We start from the raw sequence: 19584 nt of genomic DNA on the forward strand, positions 1-19584 counted from the left end.
CTCAAGCAATGCATACAGGAGTGGGCATTCACATATGTGTGAGGTGTATGAGTGCTGACCCATATTAACATTTTTAGTTTGTCAGTGGATAGATCTGTGAGCAAGTAATCAAAAGACAGGTTGAGACACAACAAGGAAATCTGTCCCATCTTCAGTATTGAATCAATCGTGTGCTGTCAACAGAGATTTATCTCACAAAGAGCTTGAGTCTTTTAACAGGATATTGCCTTAAAGGCCATCCTGTTAAAAGAAATTATATAAATTAAGCTGTTTCTCACTACAGTATTACATCCTTTATTTAAATGCATAACAGAGGAACAAACAAACAAAAAAAATGCAGCTGTCCAAAAATGTTAGCATCCAGGTCTGGAACTCAGTGACCACTGCTAAAACCAAGGTGGCTGGGAGCCTTTCTGCAATCAGCCTTACCCATGTCAGGGTTACTTATCTGGGGTTTTTTTCCCACCAGCTCAGGTTTTTGCATCCAAACAGCATACTGCAGTTGACATAATTTCTTTTCTCTGAAGAGCAGAGAGAACAGAAGTCTTCTGAGTTTTGCTTCTCTGGCTGCTCAGGGGATCTGAGGAAGCAGGGAGAACAGATGGGCAAAGTAGCATGTGCAAAAGCATCTCTGAACCCAGCAAGTCACTCAACAGAAGACTTAGAAGGGATACTTCAGCTGTCACATTCTCTAAGGTATCAGATAACATTTTTGGTGCTTGGTTTTTGTGAGGGTTTTTTTTTGACACCACAGATATTTTTATATATTAAACCTAAAATGAGAATATCTATGGGACTCAGTATTGACAGCATTCTGTTAGTTCAAGAAACCAAAAGGCTCTGTCCACTGGGTCATAATTTATAATCTTCCAGAAAAGGGCATTATGATTATGATGTGACTCCAGAGCTGCCCAGTTCCACTCACAGAAACCACTACAGTTAGCCTGGGGAGGGTACAACTGAGTTCTCTTCCACCGTGACACTTTATTTTCAGAGTCTGGGAGGCTCCTCACAAGAAGAAGGATTTACATCCTAGCAGCATTTAACACCCACGGACTCTGACAGATTTAGCAAGAGGTACAGTGATTCAGTACACAGAAGATGGATTAAAAATAGTGACGTGGTGCCTAAACTGCCTCCACCGTATCTCTGAACACTGACAATGAAGCCACTTATGACACTTGAAAACTACATGTGCAATTCCGATTGCATGTCCATGAGCAAAGATCATGAAACATCCCCTGGACATGAATGTAACGTGGCCAGGAAAAAGACACCCTGGTAAAAAGGCTGGATTGTGCATCTAGTTACTAAACAAAACCAGTATGTCCTGTTCCAAGTATTACAGCTTTAAAAAGGAATGAGTCAAAAAAGCAAGGAGAAAGAGGCATAGCATACGCTCAGTGGCATCACAATGCCTCAGGATATCATAATGGATACAGGAGAGCTCAGATATACAGAGACTGATTCTACTTCCACTATCTGTAATCAGTATGTTTGTCCTAGGATAAAACAAACATCCATAATCAATACTGAAGGAGTGCTGGACTGTGCCTCATATACTTCAGCCACCGATCAAGCAATAATTCATCCCTGTGCAAAGCCTACCCTTGTAAGTCTGCCAAGGTCAGTGTCACTTTAGGTTAGCAGCTACTGGAAGTGCTGGCTACGTTAAAACTGCCTAGAGCAAGCTTTAAACCTACATACCCGACTTCTTTGACAAAATGTCCGTGTCTTACTTTTTATAAGTTTGCAATCCCCTGATAATGCAAGGCACGTTCTTCCCCCATATTCCTTACTCTCTGTCCTTACTTCCCTTTTTGGCTCAGATACATCTTCCATATGTAGCATAATGAGGCTTGATTACACAGAACATACTAGTATCGCTCAGTTGACATTCACCATCATATGTCCTGCTTAAGAAATAATTCCAATTAGATTTAAATACTGGTAAGGGATTTTTTTTTTCCAGGAAATGGTTACTGTATGTGCACTTTCCCACTGTGATTAAAAATGAAATAATATTTCCCTCAACTTAATGTACAAGCAGTAATCTCCTAATTAAATATGCTGCATCACCATTATGAGCTACAGTCTGACACAAATCCCATGAAATCTAAATGCAGATGTTTTGCTTTGTCTTACTCTTAGCAAGGATCTCAAAGGCTGTAGTACCTCTCTGATCTGTCTTGTACCTCTACAGTTGCTTGGGGTCTTAGTTTCACTGAAAGTTCATGGACTTCAGTTCCTAAGCCAATTCTTAACCTTCAAAGTCATCAAACTGCTTTTCTCAGATGTAAGCATTTTCGGTTTTACTTCCAAAACTGACAGTAATACCACTCACCTTTGCTGAGAAATTCAGTGTTAGAAACTGGAACTGCTTGGGTGCCACAGGGGATTTTAATGATCAGTTAATTCCCCAGGTAACCCCGTCAGGAAGGCAGAAGCCATGCAACCTGCTAGGCTTTGTCATACTCTGTAAGATTAGGACTGAAAGCTTTCAGAAATCAGTGTAATTTTCTAAACAGAATATTGATCAGTTATCCCACAGGAAAACGCAATTCTTCACTCACTGTATCCGTGCTACCAAATGTTCCACCTCTGAAAACTATTCTTTAAACATAAAATAATTAGCATTCTGAAGGAAACTGGAGAAAAATATTTATGCTTTGACTAGCACAAACCAATCCAGACTTCTGTGTTTCTGTATCACTTAAATCAAGTCCCTTTTCTACTTCAGCTCTTTCTAGCAATAGTTCAAGTGGCAAAGTCTCTATCCTTAGAAATACTAAAGAAGGATCTGTACTGTACAAGAAGAGTAGAGAGCCATTCTCTCAAGGAGTGAGCTTGTTATGAAAAGGAACAGATGCATAACATCTTGCAGAAGTCTGATTAAAACCAGAAACATGAAGGTTAAACCTCTCAGCAATATCAGATTGTTCAACAAAAGACACAGCTGGTATGGGAAGATGAACCTTTGCTCCACTGTCTCCCTTTCAGAGCTAAAAATAATAGTGAGTCATGTCAGTAGCAGTGTTGGTATTTAGCTTTACAAATTCAGGTCATTACGTTTATATGTACAGAACCATTCCCTCCCTACCATGGATCACGAAATGATCATAAGGACATGAGCACTTAGGAACTGGGCACCAAACAGCCCTTGGTTTCAAAACTCAGTAGGATAGTTGAAGAATAAACAAAAATAATACAGTCAAGTTCAATAAAAGCATCAACATTGAAATTACAACCAGGAAGAAACGGGAAACTATACATAAAACTCTGATTAGTACATCCCTTTTTTATCCATCAATCCCTTTTTTATCCATCTAGTACATCCTTGTCTTTTTTTTTTACTTTTTTGGTATTTCACATCATGGCAATATGAGTATTTTCTTTTAAAAGCTAGCTGAGCTAGGCAGATAGACCAGGTGATCTGCAGAAGTTTGCAGGGGAGACAGATTACAAAAGAAATGTATTAAACATTTTTAAGTGCCTTGAGATTCCCAGAGAATCTCCCAGAAAAGGCACCAGTCCATCTGTTTGTTTGATTTTCAGGTAAGTACTTTTGAAAACAGATCAGAGGAGGAGCTAAACAGAGACTGACAAAGTTGTAAGGGAACAAGAATGAGTGGTCTTGAGAAGCTGAAAGGAGAGGCTGTATATCCAAATGGACCACCATCATCTTGTGTTCCAGAAATAAGATATTTTTGTCATTCCTGCATGTAAATTCAGTTAAGGCACTGATTTAAAAGTGTTTCATAAGGCTAAATCTGTTCATCTCATACAACCTCCACTCATCCCTACCTCCTTCCTTCCCAAGGTCAAGTGTAGCAGATAAACGAGAGGACCCAAATTTGCTCTTGCAGGAAATTTAGCAGTGCTGCTGGCATCAGAGACCCCATGGCCTGAATCACTGCCTCATAGCAAGGAAGGGAATTCATGGGAGAAATGGAAAGCTGGTGAATAGGAAAATCACTACATCATCCTATTTCCAAAGATACTCAGATGAGGGAAAAAACAGCAAATGGTATTTCCAAGCTAACAAATAGCAATATCATATTAACATTCACAGTAAGCTGCCAGTCTCATTGGCTCCTGAAAAGCTGCTGCAGCTCCCTGTATCGCTTTGGTTTTGTACTTCAGAAGAGATTTTATGATAACAGAATCACTTGACTGCAAGACAGAAAAACTTGGCACATGGGGAAAAAAAAAATATTCTTACAATGTATATATAGATACACTACCAAAGGACTTTTTCCTCTCCATCAACACAACAAAAAAATTAAACTGAGATTAAACTGAGATGGCAAAAAGTGACCACAAACAGCAAATGCGAAGAGACAACACAGTTACAACTGTAAGCAACTTTTTCCTTGGAAAAAATAATTATCACAGTTCAGATTTATAACTATTTCCTCCGAAAGCCCACATTTACTGTGTCCAGTTCTGGGCTCCCCAGCTCAAGAGGGACAGGGAACTTCTGGAGAGAGTCCAGCACAGGGCCACCAAGATGATCAGGGGACTGGAACATCTTTCATATGAGGAAAGGCTGCGGGAACTGGGGCTGTTTAGTCTGGAGGAGACTGAGGGGAGACCTTATTAACATTTATAAATATCTAAAGGGTGGGTGTCAGGAGGTTGGGACATTCCTTTTTTCTATAGTAGACAGTAACAGGACAAGGGGTAATGGGATGAAGCTGGAACACAAAAAGTTCCACTTAAACATAAGAAAAAACTATTTCACTGTTCAGGTGGGGGAGCCCTGGCACAGGCTGCCCAGAGGGGTTGTGGAGTCTCTTTCCTTGGAGGTTTTCAAGACCCGCCTGGACAGGTTCCTATGCAACCTGATCTAGGTGAACCTGCTTCTGCAGGGGGGTTGGACTAGATGATCTCTAAAGGTCCCTTCCAACCCTACCATTCTATGATTCTAGGCCAGAGGGGCAAATGGATCCCTTACCTGCAATACTAATGCAATGCCACAAAATCTCTTTAGCTGACATAATACCAAGCTACTTGAAATGAGTGCTCCTTTATATTTATTTTCATGTTTTCAAAATGTTATCATTCTAAAAATAAATGTTTTAAATACAACTTTTTTTCAACCTGCTTTAACAAGTTAGAGCCCCATAAACTTGGCCTGGACAACATACTAACTTTCTGAACTGCTCCAAGTACAGGGTTTCTCAGCCAGCCTGTTGGAAGAAACAAGAACACTCTACCACATGCAGAGATGAAAAATGCACCCACTAGGAGCATCCAAGAAACATACTTCCTATCACATCAAGCCTACTGCAAAAAAGCATCTCTCATCCTGGTTTTGACAAAATTCCTCTCCCCACAGTGACTGCAATTTATCTGATGGATTTCTCTTTGAAATGAGGAATGAAGTCCTGCTCTCTGATGTTACTGTATATGAAATAAAAATGAAATGGAATCTAAATATACCCAACACTATTCTGCTCTTCATCCCTCACATGAATCCAATATCATTCTTGTACCCAAAGAGAAGCGTTGGAAGCAACGCTCATCCATTTTGCAGTGTAAAAAGCAACCTTGCAAATGTTAAGAGCAAGCATACGAAGCTTGAAATGACTATCAATGAGACTAGTACAGTTTTTACAATTTCATTGCTGGAGATTATGTTTAGTTTCTTACTCTTATTCAGCATATACGCACACATCCATCCATCTATCCATCTCCACATAAGATTAATAAGGACATGCTTAAGTGCATTGGCACATGGGCACGTACAAAATCAGCTATGTACCCCTCCTTCATCCTTCCTTTATAACCAGATGCCCCTTCTAGTCCATGTGCCCTTTCCTGCAATTTCCTCCACTGCACCTCTTACAGCCTATGTGCAGTAATGTGCCCCATCGTGACCCAGTTTCAAAGAGATCATGGGTTTAATGGGCTTCATCTATGCACCTTTTGCAATAATTATTTTGTATTATTTTGTTTGGTGAATATTTTCACTGGGATATTTCCTTTGGACTAAAATATCCTAGCCTCTGCGAACCAGCCTAGTCTTGACACAATCAGTCCTCGACTGTACCTTTCTTGTGCTCATCTCTAAAGACAGACACACTGGATAAGCGCAACAGTGACAGTTGATGCACAGGCTATCAGCAGTGAATGGCTCTGCTAGATATGAAATATGGATTCCTCCATCTGGACAACCATTTCTGAGTGTCATTCTACAAAAAGAGAGGAGGCTAAAGCCTCAAACAACAACCCTGCCCATTGGGTTATGAATCATGGAGCAGAGAGAGTGGGAGATTTTTTAAATGTAGGCACTGCACTGGGAAAGGTATCTGAATGCTGTCGAAAGACCAGATTAGAACAGTATAAATTGCAAAAGGACACCCAAGACATAAAAGAGGGGTGTAATCAAAGTAAGGTAAATGGAGGATGTTGTTGCTTCTGATAAATCTATACCATTGATGCTTCTAGTTTTGTCTCTTACCTGCTGCTGTGACTGAAGGGCTTGCTGAGGAGCTCAAAGAGAGGTGGGACATCAGAAGACTGTAGTAGGGCTAGTTACAGCCATGGGGAGATGACAGAGTTGTGCTGAAACAACCATGTTATATACTCCAGCTCACCTGCATAACTCCAAGTGGTATTAACCCAGAGTTATATTTAACAAAAAAAGAGGCTGCATCCTCCATACTTCCCCCCCTGACCTCACAGAAGAACCTCACATCTCAGAGAAGAGGGGAAAAAAAAGATGCAGAACAGAGAGCATGTGCTTGTACGAGTCAGTGGTAGGAAGAACTGGCCAGGATGATTACCTCTGAAGGAGGGAGAGAGTAGGAGTTAGTATTGCAGACACTGTAGCGTGGTACTCCTCTAGAATGGCTGTGATTGTACTTTTGGGGGTCACGGCATCCCTTCAGAGGACAGAAGGATGTTCCACATTTCACAAGACCAGGACAAAGTCTGTGTTTTCTCATTTTTACTATTGCTCATGATAACACCATTTTATCTTTATTCCTCAAGATTACTGCAAAGCTGGTAATTGCAATCAAGCTATTTTATAAGTCCAATTTACAGGAGACCAAATTATTTATTATTTATTTTCCGTTCTAAGCAGATTGTTTGTTTTCTCTGAGTAATATGATGTATACAAAATATCCCTAAAAATGTCAACTAAGTGGAGAGATACAGAAAAATGACTGTCTCACAAGCACCCATGGCTTTCAGAATACAAATCATTATTACACAAATGCAGGAACAGCATGACAGGCTTACAAAGAGTATAACAAATAGATAAAAGACAATATTCTATGTCATTAAGTTCTTACTAAAAGCTAAAAGATTTACTCAACTCCTGTTGACTTCAGTCCCCACACGATCACAGTCCTCCTCTTGCTAATTCAGCTCTTAGTGTTGCTCTATCTCTCAAATTCCACTTCAGCCTAAAAAAGCAACTCATCCCCACATACTCTTTAATTTCCCCCCCTCCTCCCTGTGCCAGTCCAGATTCCTAAATGACCCTCATGATACCCACTATCAGTACTCATTTCACTGGGAATAGGAACTCAGGAACTGGAGGAGACAGCCCTAAGTAGCTGCTTCTAAAAATTCCCGTTTAAATTGTTTGTTTGCAAACACACAAGGAAGTCTTAAGCTACTGACTGGCTTTTGTGTGGATCTAATCTATTACCACGGGGCTATTCAGTATATACAACTTCACTGTCTGAAGAAGTAAAATACAAATTCACTTGGGTGCAATTTAATGTGGCAAAAACCATACTGTTTACATCACGATCAAGTACAAGGAGTTGGTCTAATATCCCCAAGGAGAACAGACTGTGTAAATAAGCATCTTTTACAGGAGGGCTTGGAGATTTATTCCTGATTCTTTCCAACCGTGACTTTGGAAAATCCTTGCAAGCCCTTCCAAACTAGCAAGGCAAAACTGATGTTTTTGATAGCTGCTGGTAAGACATCTGATTTCACGTCAAATACAAATTTAGTTGTGACCTTAACTGAATTGGAAAAAATGTAAGTTCCACCATGAAGAACCACAGTGGCTCCTCCTATGTTGGTAGCAACAATGAACACAGGACAGTTGCAGCTAAACCTTAGTTCCCAGACCAATATCTAAGTTTTCGGAGACAATTTGCTGGGCTGGAACAGTCGGGATTCTTCCTACTCTGACCCAGGGAAGTAGCAGTAGCCATCAGGATGGCCAAAGACACAGCACTGGTGGATCTGCACTTACAGGCAGCACAGTGGAGGAAGTAACACTTGGGAACCCCACACTGGAGATGTAAATCCTCAGGGTCTCCTATGTTATCGCAAAGATTCAAATCAGACTTCAGAAAAACCTTTTTATGGTTGAGTGAAGGACTGTGATGGATACTTGGGTGGACTGTACAGTTTCCAGCATAAAGTCTTGAATGAAAATTTCCCTGAGGTATGTTCTGTAGGTTCTGTTCTGGGCAGGAGGATGAATTACAGATGTTTCTGAGGTCTTTTCCAGTGCTATTTCTATGACTGCTCTCAAGCCTATTTGTCCCAGCTCCAGAAAGATGGAAATGAATCTTTTGTTCAACAATTTTTTTACTGTACACATTCACTGGTGCAAGTGACAGAAGTGAGAACAGGATGCCAGGTTTACAGGCTTCCTTCCACTTCTAAGCATCTTCTCATCCCTCCCAGCACGTATGGGAGCTTTTCTCTTGACTCTGTATTGTACTCTCCTGTCTCCTGACAGATCAACAACTATGCATGCTGCTGCCTTCCTGCAGTACCAAAAAAGAATATCTGAAGGCTCTGCATTTTCAAAGACAAACTCTTCTTTTTAGCGTATTCTCTAGGCCTCCAGAATGAGAGCCCAGTCACACACTGATTCTCCTAATTCATGTGTGTGCTATACCCTGCTTTTTCTTTAGCAGTGTACAAGAGAGATTATTTTTAGGATGCTATCTCATGATACCCTTGATAACCCAACTTCTACATAATCTAACCCTTAGTATCCCAACCTATTTTTTTCTTCAGTCTATTGTAAGCCCTCTCTTCTCTTTTCAGTTTCCAAGCAAACTTCTTTTTACAGATTTTGTAAAGTTTTATGAAGTGCGGGATGTGGCTTTACTTAGAAACTCTGCTGCACCCTTAGCCTTGGTATGCTTCCCAACTCTTCATTTTGCATCGCTTCACGACCTGCAATAAGCAAATGAAACTGTGAGGAACCAGCCACTATACCCATTTCATCCTTCCATGTATTTCATATTACACCTGATGTGTTCATAAGCAACTGGTTGTAAGCTGAACTAACTTTTCCCAGGAGCACATTACATATCCACTGATTTCTAAACTGCTAGGGCCCACATACAGCAATGGCACTCATGCCAGTCTGCCTGAAGCGATTTGGATGAGTTCCTATGGGATCTAGGTGGTCCTGCTCTGGCAGGGGGAGTTGGACTAGATGATCTTTCAAGGTCCCTTCCAACCCTTAAGATTCTGTGATTCTGTGATACTTGGTCATGCAACACTCTTGTCCTCTATAACTGCTCAAGTACGTTAGAATTATTTATAGATCACATGATTCCCCAGAAGGCTGTGCTGCCATTCAGCGGGATCCCGACCAGCTTGAGAGTTAGGCCGAGAGGAACCTCATGAGGTTCAACAAGGACAAGTGCAGAGTTCTACATTTCAGAAGGAACAACCCCACACACCAGTACAGGCTGGGAACTGACCTGCTGGAGAGCAGCTCTGCAGAGAGAGACCTGGGAGTCCTGATTGATAATAAGCTAAACATGAGCCCGTAATCTGCCACTGTGGCCAAGAAGGCCAATGGCATCTTGGGATGCATCAAGAAGAGTGTGGCCAGCAGGTCAAGGGAGGTTCTTCTCCCTCTCTTCTCTGCCCTGGTGAGGCCTCATCTGGAGTACTGTGTCCAGTTCTGGGCTCCTCAGCTCAAGAGGGACAGGGAACTTCTGGAGAGAGTCCAGCACATGGCCACCAAGATGATCAGGGGACTGGAGCATCTTTCATATAAGGCTGCGGGAACTGGGGCTGTTTAGCCTGAAGGAGACTGAGGGGTGATCTTACTAACATTTACAAATATCTAAATGGTGGGTGTCAGGAGGTTGGGACATCCCTTTTTTCTATAGTATCTAGCAACAGGACAAGGGGTAATGGGATGAAGCTGGAACACAAAAAGTTCCACTTAAATATAAGAAAAAACTATTTGACTGTTCAGGTGAGGGAGCCCTGGCACAGGCTGCACAGAGGGGTTGTGGAATCTCTTTTCTTGGATGTCTTCAAGACCCACCTGGACATGTTCCTATGTGACCTGATCTAGGTGAACCTGCTTCTGCAGGGGGGTTGGACTAGATGATCTCTAAAGGTCCCTTCCAACCCTACCATTCTATGATTCTATGAAATGCCTTTCTAACCTTGCCCTTTCATGTAAACTATGATCACCAACCACAGGATCAAGCAAGGCAGAAGTACCATTACAATTAATAGCTGCTTTGCACTATAAGAAATAGCATGATGTCATTTTTCAACTCTAACTTATAACATAATCTTATATCTTATTACTCAGAAGAAGATGTTTTCAGCATCTGGAAAAATGCCACATGCTGTCTCAGACATAAAGGAGTCAAGCAAATAAACCACACTGGAAAAACTCCCTCTGTGATTTGCTTAAGTAGCAATTTCTGTGAATAGAAATCTGCTGCTCATTTCAGAACACAGTCACAGCTAAAAAACCCTTTAACAAAGGCTCTATCATACAAACATGGATTAGGAATTTCCCTGAATTCTATTTAGAGAAGAAAGTGACAGATGAAGATCCAGAAGATCTTTTTCCAATCTATGGTAAGATCAGTTGTTTACGTGAAATGTGTCTTTAAGTCCTTTAATCTATCTGTAGACATTTCCCCATATATGAAGGGACATAATAAAACTTTCTTTCCTTTATAAAGTGCTTTGAACTCTATGGATGATAAAGGTGATATTAAAAAAGTCGTTTACTTATCATTATTGTTACTATTAATCTAATACAAGAAAGAATGCTTGTCATTTTTTTTTTCTTGTAATGTGATACAATTAGCTAAAGTAGTGGCACTGGCAGAAAAGCCTCATATGCTGGTCTCTGAAGTTGATCACATTGGCAAATATGATACAGAATACAGAAATATTCCTGATAAATTCTGGAACTCCCCTACAGAGCAAAAGCTTTGTATAGTCACAGAACCACAGAATGGGAGGGGTTGGAAGGGACCTCTAAAGATCACAGCCCCCGTGCTCAAGCAGGTTCACCTGGTACATCAGGTCACATAAGAACACATCCAGGCGGGTTTGAAAACCTCCAGAGGAGTCTTCACAACCCCTCTGGACAGCCTGTGCCAGTGCTCTTGTCATCCTTACAGTAAATAAGTTTTTCCTTAAGTGGAACTTTTGACGTTCCAGCTTTCATCCATTACCCCTTGTCCTGTCACTAGACACTACAGAAAAAAGTGTTGTCCCATCCCCTTGACATTCACCTTTCAAATACTTTTAAGTATTAATGAGGTCCCCCTTCAGTCTCCCCTTCTCCAAGCTGAACAGACCTTCCACAACCTTCCTCATAAGAAAGATGCTCCATTCCCCTGATCATCTTGAGGGCCCTGCACTGGACTCTCTCCAGCAGCTGTCCATCTCTCTTGAGCTGACGAGCCCAGACACAGGACTCCAGACAAGGCCTCACCAGGGCAGAGGAGAGAGGGAGAAGAACCTCCTTTGACCTGCTGGCCGCATTCTTCTTGATGCATCCCAGGGCAGACTAGCCTTCTTGGCCACAAGGGCACATAGCTGGCTCTTGTTCAGTTTATTATCTACTAGCACTCCCAGATCTCTCTCTGCAGAGCTGCTCACCAAATAATACCTTAACAACGAGCAGAAGAGCAATCCAGGATGGACACTACCCAATTAAAAAGTTGATGTGATTAAGGAGTCACCCACCAACAACTTCTTCAACTGTTTTCAGCAAGTAGAGAAAGAAACACCTCCATTTGGACAAGTTTCATCTGCAGCCCAGCTGTTCAGGAAAGTCATCAGGAGTCCCCTCTGAAAAACAGGCTGCCAAACTCAGTGTCCACAGAAATGAGGTAAGATAGTCAGAAGGTAAGTACGGATGTTAAAAGCTGCTGCTATAAACCACTCCACTGTGAAATCTAGTAGATGTACATCCTGTAATTGGTTTCATAATTCTATGCTTGTGCCACATCAAAGAAAGTAGCTGGGAAGATGTAAAACCAAGTGAGGAGATGTTGGTTTCACAGTTAAATTGCAGTTGGTTTCACAGAATTTGCTAAGACACATGTACCTTCAGCCCCCTTAATATGTTATCAAAACAAATTTTTGCACTTAATCGGATCAAATACACACTAACCTGCTTTATCTCTCAAGCTCATTTTCTAAGTTATGTTCACCATGAAGTGCAGCACAGTTTTTCACTTACATTTGTACTGGTGTAGAGCAAATATGGATTCGGGCCACACTTTGTTGTCCTTTCCATGCCTAAAACCTCACTGAAATGCACAGCACGAGTGTGAGGTTTCCTACTTTTAAAAATGGGAATCTTCTTGTAAAAAAAAAAAAAAGAAAAGAAAAAGAAAAAAATGATCAAAATCAAGGTAGACAATATTTGGAAAAAAATGGATTACCCAATCAACACTATAGAAAAAAATCCACATGAAGCTCTAAGTTAAAAAAGATAACATCTTCCTAATTCTGGTAAGAATTAATCTACACAACAATAACAAAAATCATGAATGTTAAATAACCTTTTACTTAGGTAAACTTTAGTATATACTCTCAAAATCTCTGTTTCCCAATCTTGTAACATTTTCTTTGGGAGGTTCTCAAACTACCTCATAACATGCCTGTGAAATACATCACTTATCTACTTTACAGACGAGAAAATCAAGCAAAGCGTAATTAATTCATTCTTCTAAAGTTGTAATCATCCCTAATACAGAGATCAAAGATACTCTACTGTAATTCTGGGAATAAGGGAGCAAAATAGAGAAGCGAAGTTAACTGCAGTCTTGGAATCCCATGGTAAATCAGGGGTAAATTTCCTCCTTTCAGGGTGCTAAGAAACTGTTTTAAGATTTATCTGTCAAATATGTCTGCCTCTCTCAAGGCTGTAGGCAGAAGGATGTGCCACTAAGACAAACAGTGAGCTACTATCCCACAATGTCACTGGTGTTGCCACTTGCAATCAAAATGGCTACAAAATAGTCCTTAACTGCTAACTTAAAGTCTGCAGTGAGGGGAACTGAGGTTGTGTGACGCAGATCAGATTAAGGATAAGATTGTGTCACGGTAGGAAAAATCTGTTCCTTTCAAAATACTGAGCTTCTCCAATAAGCTGCAGGTTAAAAAGAATCCTGCAAAATAACTGATGGTTTCATCAAATGTACAGAGAACTCGAGGCTGAAACGTCTGTTTTGCTTGACAGGCGAAGCAGATGCACTGAGATGAAGTGAGTAAAATACATTAGCTACAGACTTAGCAAGAGAGTATCAGAAAACATCCTGATTTTTTAGAAAACCTTCTTTACAATCTCAAAAGTATATGCAAGGCAGTTAAGGTGAATCTTTGGCTGGCCTCTCTTGCCAAGAACAACTGCAGGTTGACAAAATATAAGCCCTATGGTGAGTCTGTATCATCAGCAGACACAAAAACTTGTATTACCCCAAGGAAACAAGTCCAACATCCTCAGAAAACTGAAGGAAGTTATTTTGGTAGCCATTACATCCAAAGGCAGTAGTTAGACACTATAACCAAGGCATAACCAAGACTTTAATCAAATGCAATAAAATCACAGAGCGATAAGAACTCAGTTTTGGTCCAGATAAAATAAAAAACAAAACCAAACCACTATTCTGCATAGTATCACTAACATTCTGTGTGTTTGAAGGCTTCAGAACATGCCAGATTTCTTCACCACCAAACATGATGTATAGTACTTCCCATTTTAAGAGCGCCCAACAACGTAAAAGGATGTTGCCTGCAGGACATGCAACCAGGGAAACCCATCAAATTGGTCCCAAAGCCAAGAAAAAGTAGTAACATAGGATGGTAACAGCTGCCCAGTTAGCAGCCCTCCAAGATGCAGTCTGGAAGCTACAGGGAATCAAAAGCTGAATATAAACCATATGTCATATAATGACAGCAAAGGTATCCAAGATGTCTAGGCAGGAACAGAGCCTCTAAGGCACAGGCAGCTATCCCTCAGCACAGGCAGCTATCCCTCAGCTCTGCTCAGTGCTGGTGAGACTGCTGGGCAGCATATTCCACAGGGATGTGCCTCCATGGTCCAGCAAGTTCATGGTCTGAATGACCAGCAATTTAGAAAGTATGATGTAGACTTGGGACAGGTTTGGAGAAACTGGAGGCATCCAGTCTTTGGAGGAACCAGAGTCCACAATTCTGCAGCAGAAGACTGAAGAGACGGAACAGAACACGAAAGACAGCTAGAAAGCTGAGGAGCAGCAGCTCTGCTGAATGCCTGCCAGAAACAAGATGGGAAACAGCAAGCTTAAACAGCAGCAGGAATACTTCAGGTGATGCCTTAGGAAAACCTTTCTGGTGCAAAGGCTGATGAAGCACTGGCAGAGGATGCTCAGAGGAGAGGTGGAGACTTTTTAAAAAGATTAAACAAACATCTTGCAAGAACATGAGTACATCTGGCCCTGCTTGACACCACAGGGTGATAGTCCATAGCTCTATCCAAGCCTACAGAGATGCGTGTTGCAGCCCTGAGCCTCTCCAGAGAGCCATTCAGAAGACACTGCAGAAGAACAGAGCTCACCTAACTGATGCAGGACATTAAAGGAGGCACACATCCAGAAGACATCTGGGTACAATGGCAAAATACTAAGGCCACAAAACCTCAAAACTGGAAGCTTACTGAACTTTTGTTCTCCTTCTTTTAGATTGCTCTCCCCCTCCCCCACAATTTTGACATAATTCCAGGAATTTGAAATTCTTGTGAAAATATATTCCCTCGCTACTACAAGTTTAACAGTGAGCTCTGTACAATGTCTTAAAACTCTGAAATAACTTATCATCAGCCCCATCCACTTGTGCGTTTTGTTTTTCCTCTTCCTAGCCTATCCACCCTGCTCCTACTTCTTATTTTCTTTCCTTTTGGTTTTTTTTTCCTACACTACAAAACTATAGCGAAAAGCAAGATAAACAAAGATGATTAGATGAAAGCCAGAAGCTGAAGTATGAGAGATTTGGTATCAGCAGAGTTAAATACATCAGGGAGGAATGAGGTTTATTGATAGCTGAAAGGTTTGTTCATTTGAGTTCACTTCTACTGCAAATTTTCTGCTAGATCCACTTTTGAGAAAGTCAGAATGTAATAAACAGAGTTATTCTCTGTAGGGCTATTGACAAGAAAAAAAAGAGTTATAAGTAGTATTGATTTGGGGTGAAATGGTAGAATGTGACAATCAATAGAGCTTAGTCAGATATAAAATAGGAGTCACACAAGTCATGACAGGATTATTACAGGAGCCAAATCCTGGTATCAGCTAAGGAAGGGAGGAAGCTACAAACGGGATACAAAATGTAAGCCGCGGATTGCTTTATAGAAAAAAATAAACTATTCATTTTCATTTTTTAATGTGAGATAGATTTTTATTTCAGCATATTGTCATTGCTGGTTTTTTTAAAGCTTTTGAAACAAATTCTTTCCACCTCCATAGTATTTTCATTAAATGTCATCAAAGATCTCTTGAAATCTCTGAGAGAAGTATGATTATCCTTATTTAAGAGATAATGAGAAGACAGAAAGAGACTGGGGCTACGTTCTCCAGCGCAGTCAGAAATGCCAGACATCTTTTTTTCTGGATACACAAATCCATAAAACAAGAGTCCTACAGAGATAAATTTTTCTATGGTCCCAGGAAATCACAACTTTGGTCGATGTCAACAGCCACTTACAAGTTCTCACAGGCTCTGAGGCCAAAAACTGAGGCTTCACAGCGAGCACAGTAAGCACAGGAAGCTCGATCACAGATACAAGAGAGCCTAAAATAGAAGGGATCCTAATTTACAGTCCTTTAATTACAAAGCTCATTATTTTTACCACTCAAATGGCTCAGGGTGAAAAAAACCCAACCACTATATATCCAATCACATGAAAGATCAGTACATTTCCAATATTTATATAGTGCCTAACTTAAAAGCACGACCAACATTGGAAAATAATAGCAATAATAACTTAGGAAAAACAATGAATATTTTTTTCACTGGTTAATATTTTATCCATACACAATCCTCCAATGTATTGCCTTTTCCTAGACTCTGGACCAAAAAAACCCCAGTTCTTGAAAGATGCTAAAATACCTTACAAATGGAATCTCATATAGAATTCGTTACGGTACCAAGGTGAATGGCAGCAGTGTTAATAATAATCAACATCACAGAAGAATTTATTGCAGGCTACAGTGAAAGCTACTACATTCAAGGGAGACATAAACCACATTTTGAAGAATGTCTTAAGCTAATCAGCTAAGTAAACGCTGACAATCAAACTGTGAGATACACAGCCTGGGGGAGGAGGGGGCCTTGGAACAGTCTCTTTTTTATGAATGGGGCTCTAAGAAGGAGGTTAGAGAAGGACAGGAGCTCACACGACTCCAGTTGTGAGGAAGGCAGAGGACAGGCAGAATGGCATCACCAAGCTGAAACGCGAGCTGGCCAGGAAACCAAGGGAAACGCAGTTGCAGTGGGGGAAAAAAGCAACCATTGATTTCTAAAGAGGGATTCGTAAAGACTGCAACAGTTTAAAAGCTTGTTTAGCTGGAACCACATTTGCAGTCATGGGATTTCTATTGGAAAATGGCATTGTCATCTCCAGACAGAAAATTAGGACTGACTCCCATCAGGAGAAGCATGAATGAGAGAGGACCTTTTGAGGTCTTCTTCAGCTGTATTTCTGTAAGTCTGTATTCAGTGACAGAAAACACATCTGGATCGGAGCTGCTTGGGCTTAGGCATTCAAGTTAGAAAATTTTGGCATAAGTCTTTGGCACGAGAAGAAGCCCAGGCAATTTTTATACTGGACTCCATCTGCCATTAGTGATGCAATTCAATCATAAAATGGCTTATTCCCTTAACACAAATACATAACACCACGCCGGAGTAGAAATGTGAAGCTGCTCTCATTATCACAGCTAAGTTCATCTTACAGCAAAGCAGTTTACTTTAAGACTTTTCCAGCAATCCAAGTCTAATTATGGAATCAATTTAAAGCAATTTTGTAATTAAATGTACCTGCTGAAAATATCTCACAGGCTCAATAATTTAAAATGATAGCGTAAAAATGTAATTAAAATGAAAAAGGCCAAGTAAGGCTGGGTCATTCCCCCACGAGGAGAGCGCTGAAGGACGTTGCATTTTCAGACCCAAATCGCCTGCTTCCTTCCCAAATTCCTCCTTTCCCCAGCCGCACGGGGATTTAGCACTAAGAGTCACCTGAGAGATGCCGGAGAGGACCGCGGTGGGGAAAGGCTTTTTCTCTTTTTTTCAATTCTTTTTTTTTCCGATTAAAAAGGCAGAAAACCAATACCATATGCTGTTTCAAAATCATGCTGTACTTACATGGAGCTACTGCTCCCGGGCAGAGGGGCCGGGTGAGGCTCCCTCCTCCCGGGGGTCTCCCTACGCAGGGTGCCGTAGGCTGCGCGCCCCCGCGCCGGGGGAAAGGAGGGGGGCAGGACGGAGCGTCGCTTCGCTCCCCTCGGAGGGCGCAGGGGGAGGAAGTTTTCCCTGCTCCCCTCCTCCCCGGGGCCGGGGCTGCGGGGCAGAAGGGGAAAGGGTGGTTCGGCCTGGGTGCCAGGGGGAGCAGGGGGTCGAGGCCGGGGCCCCTCACTCACCGCCCGCCGCCGGCCCCGGGCCGAGGCTCAGCGCCAGCTGCAGCCACAGCGCCGCGACCAGCGCCCGCCGCCGCGCCGCCGGGAGGGCACCGCCGCCGCTCGCCTGCTTCCCATGACACATCTTCTGCCCGCCAAAGGCATTCGGTTCGCCGCCGCCTGCAACAAGAGAGCCGCTGTGCCTCTCCGGTGCCCCGGGGGCTCAGCGCCGGCTCCGCCGGGCGCCCCCGCAACCCGCGGCGCGGCTGCCCCCGCACCGCCTTTCCCCCACTCGCCCCCCCTTTCCCCTCGCCGGCCCGCCTCGGGGCACGCACCCGCCCGCCCCGCCGCGCTCCCAGCCCCGCAGCTCCCCGGGCCGTGAGCCCCTGCGCTGCCCCGCCGCAACCCCCCACCGCTACCTGCCGCTCCCTCCCCCCCACCCCTCCCTGCCCCGCCGCCCCACACCTCCCCAGCCAGCGCCGGCGGGCACCTCCGCGGCTGCTGCCGCCGCCTCCGCAGCTGCGGCTCGGCAGCCTGCCGGGGCCGGGCGGGCGCACACGCACAGCCGCACGGAACCCGGCACACGCAGGCACGGCTGGCCCTACCTGGGAGGGGGGCAGCAGGGAGCCGCAGCGCGCACCTGCCCGCTCCGCGCGGCCGCGGAGCGGAGCGCCGCCGCGGGGAGGGAGCCTTGCGCTGCGGGACCGCCGGCGCCCAGCGGCAGCGCGGGCAGCCCCGCCGCCGCGCACACGCATGGCAGCCACGGGCACGGCTGCGGCGCCCCGCCGCGCTCGGCACGGCACGGCGCGGCTCGGCGCGGGTGTCCCGCCGCCGCTCCGGGAGCGCCCAAACATTTCCAGGGATGGGGAAAGGCCAAGTTAAGGCTCGTGCTCTCGGTAGTTTCTGCTGGCTTTCATTTCAAAAAGGGGTTCGTGGTGGGCAGCTCTGAGGGAGCATCTTTAAGAGGCCCTTGTGCTTCATCAGGTAGGCACAAGGCTGGGTGTGAGATACAGGGTATCAATACTGATGCCAGCGCAGTGCAGAGTGAGATGGTATATTAGAAAGTGCTCCTGCTCATCAGCCGGCACTGGGGAAAGGCAGTATGCCCGGGCCTGCCAGATGAAGCAATTTGTCTGCTAGGAAGCAGCACTCAGCTGGATTTAGTCAATCTGTGAAATTCACTGCCACGAATCACTGAATCAGAGACACCGTCTCATGGCTTAAGCAGCTCTGGTAGAAATTCATGTTTCGTGGTGCCATCTGCAGTGCACCGAGTTAGGGGCATTGCCCCTTTACCCTCGGCCAAGCATTGCGGGCCATCCCTTGAGGGTATCCTCTAGCTGTGCAGGCTGCAGAGATGGTGTTTGTGAAACTGATGAAGGTGTGTGGCACACTGCTGGGATACAGCAAGGGGAAGACCAGGGACAGGAGAAGATATGCTTATGGCAAAAGATACCTGGGCTGGACACAAAGCCATACCCAAAGATACCCAGGCTCCTACTAACAGTGTGTGGAAACAGCACATGCCAATGCTTCAAAGTTAAGTGTCAATATTGGGTAAGGTATACGTACAGATGGAGTTGTTTTAAAGGTATAGGTACAGTTGGAATTGCTTTCAAGGTATATTTACAGCTGCAGTTGCTTTCAAGTATCTCACAGCTACTTGAGCCTGTCGCTTTCAAGTTAAAGGTATTCAAGAGGGATTTTAGCT

At 43.3% G+C, this 19584-nt stretch overlaps 1 protein-coding gene across 1 annotated transcript in view; it reads right to left on the reverse strand.

The window, feature by feature from the left end:
• Positions 1-18727, reverse strand: part of SUSD4 (sushi domain containing 4) — a 74910-nt gene extending 56183 nt beyond the window's left edge. The window contains 2 exon segments of the mRNA XM_061989638.1: positions 17898-18053; positions 18364-18727. Of these exon segments, the coding sequence (XP_061845622.1) occupies positions 17898-18053; positions 18364-18727 (520 nt within the window).
• Between the last annotated feature and the right edge of the window lie 857 nt (positions 18728-19584).

The sequence above is a fragment of the Colius striatus genome, chromosome 2 (genome assembly GCF_028858725.1).
Source record: "Colius striatus isolate bColStr4 chromosome 2, bColStr4.1.hap1, whole genome shotgun sequence".
In the NCBI taxonomy this organism is placed as follows: Eukaryota; Metazoa; Chordata; class Aves; order Coliiformes; family Coliidae; genus Colius; species Colius striatus.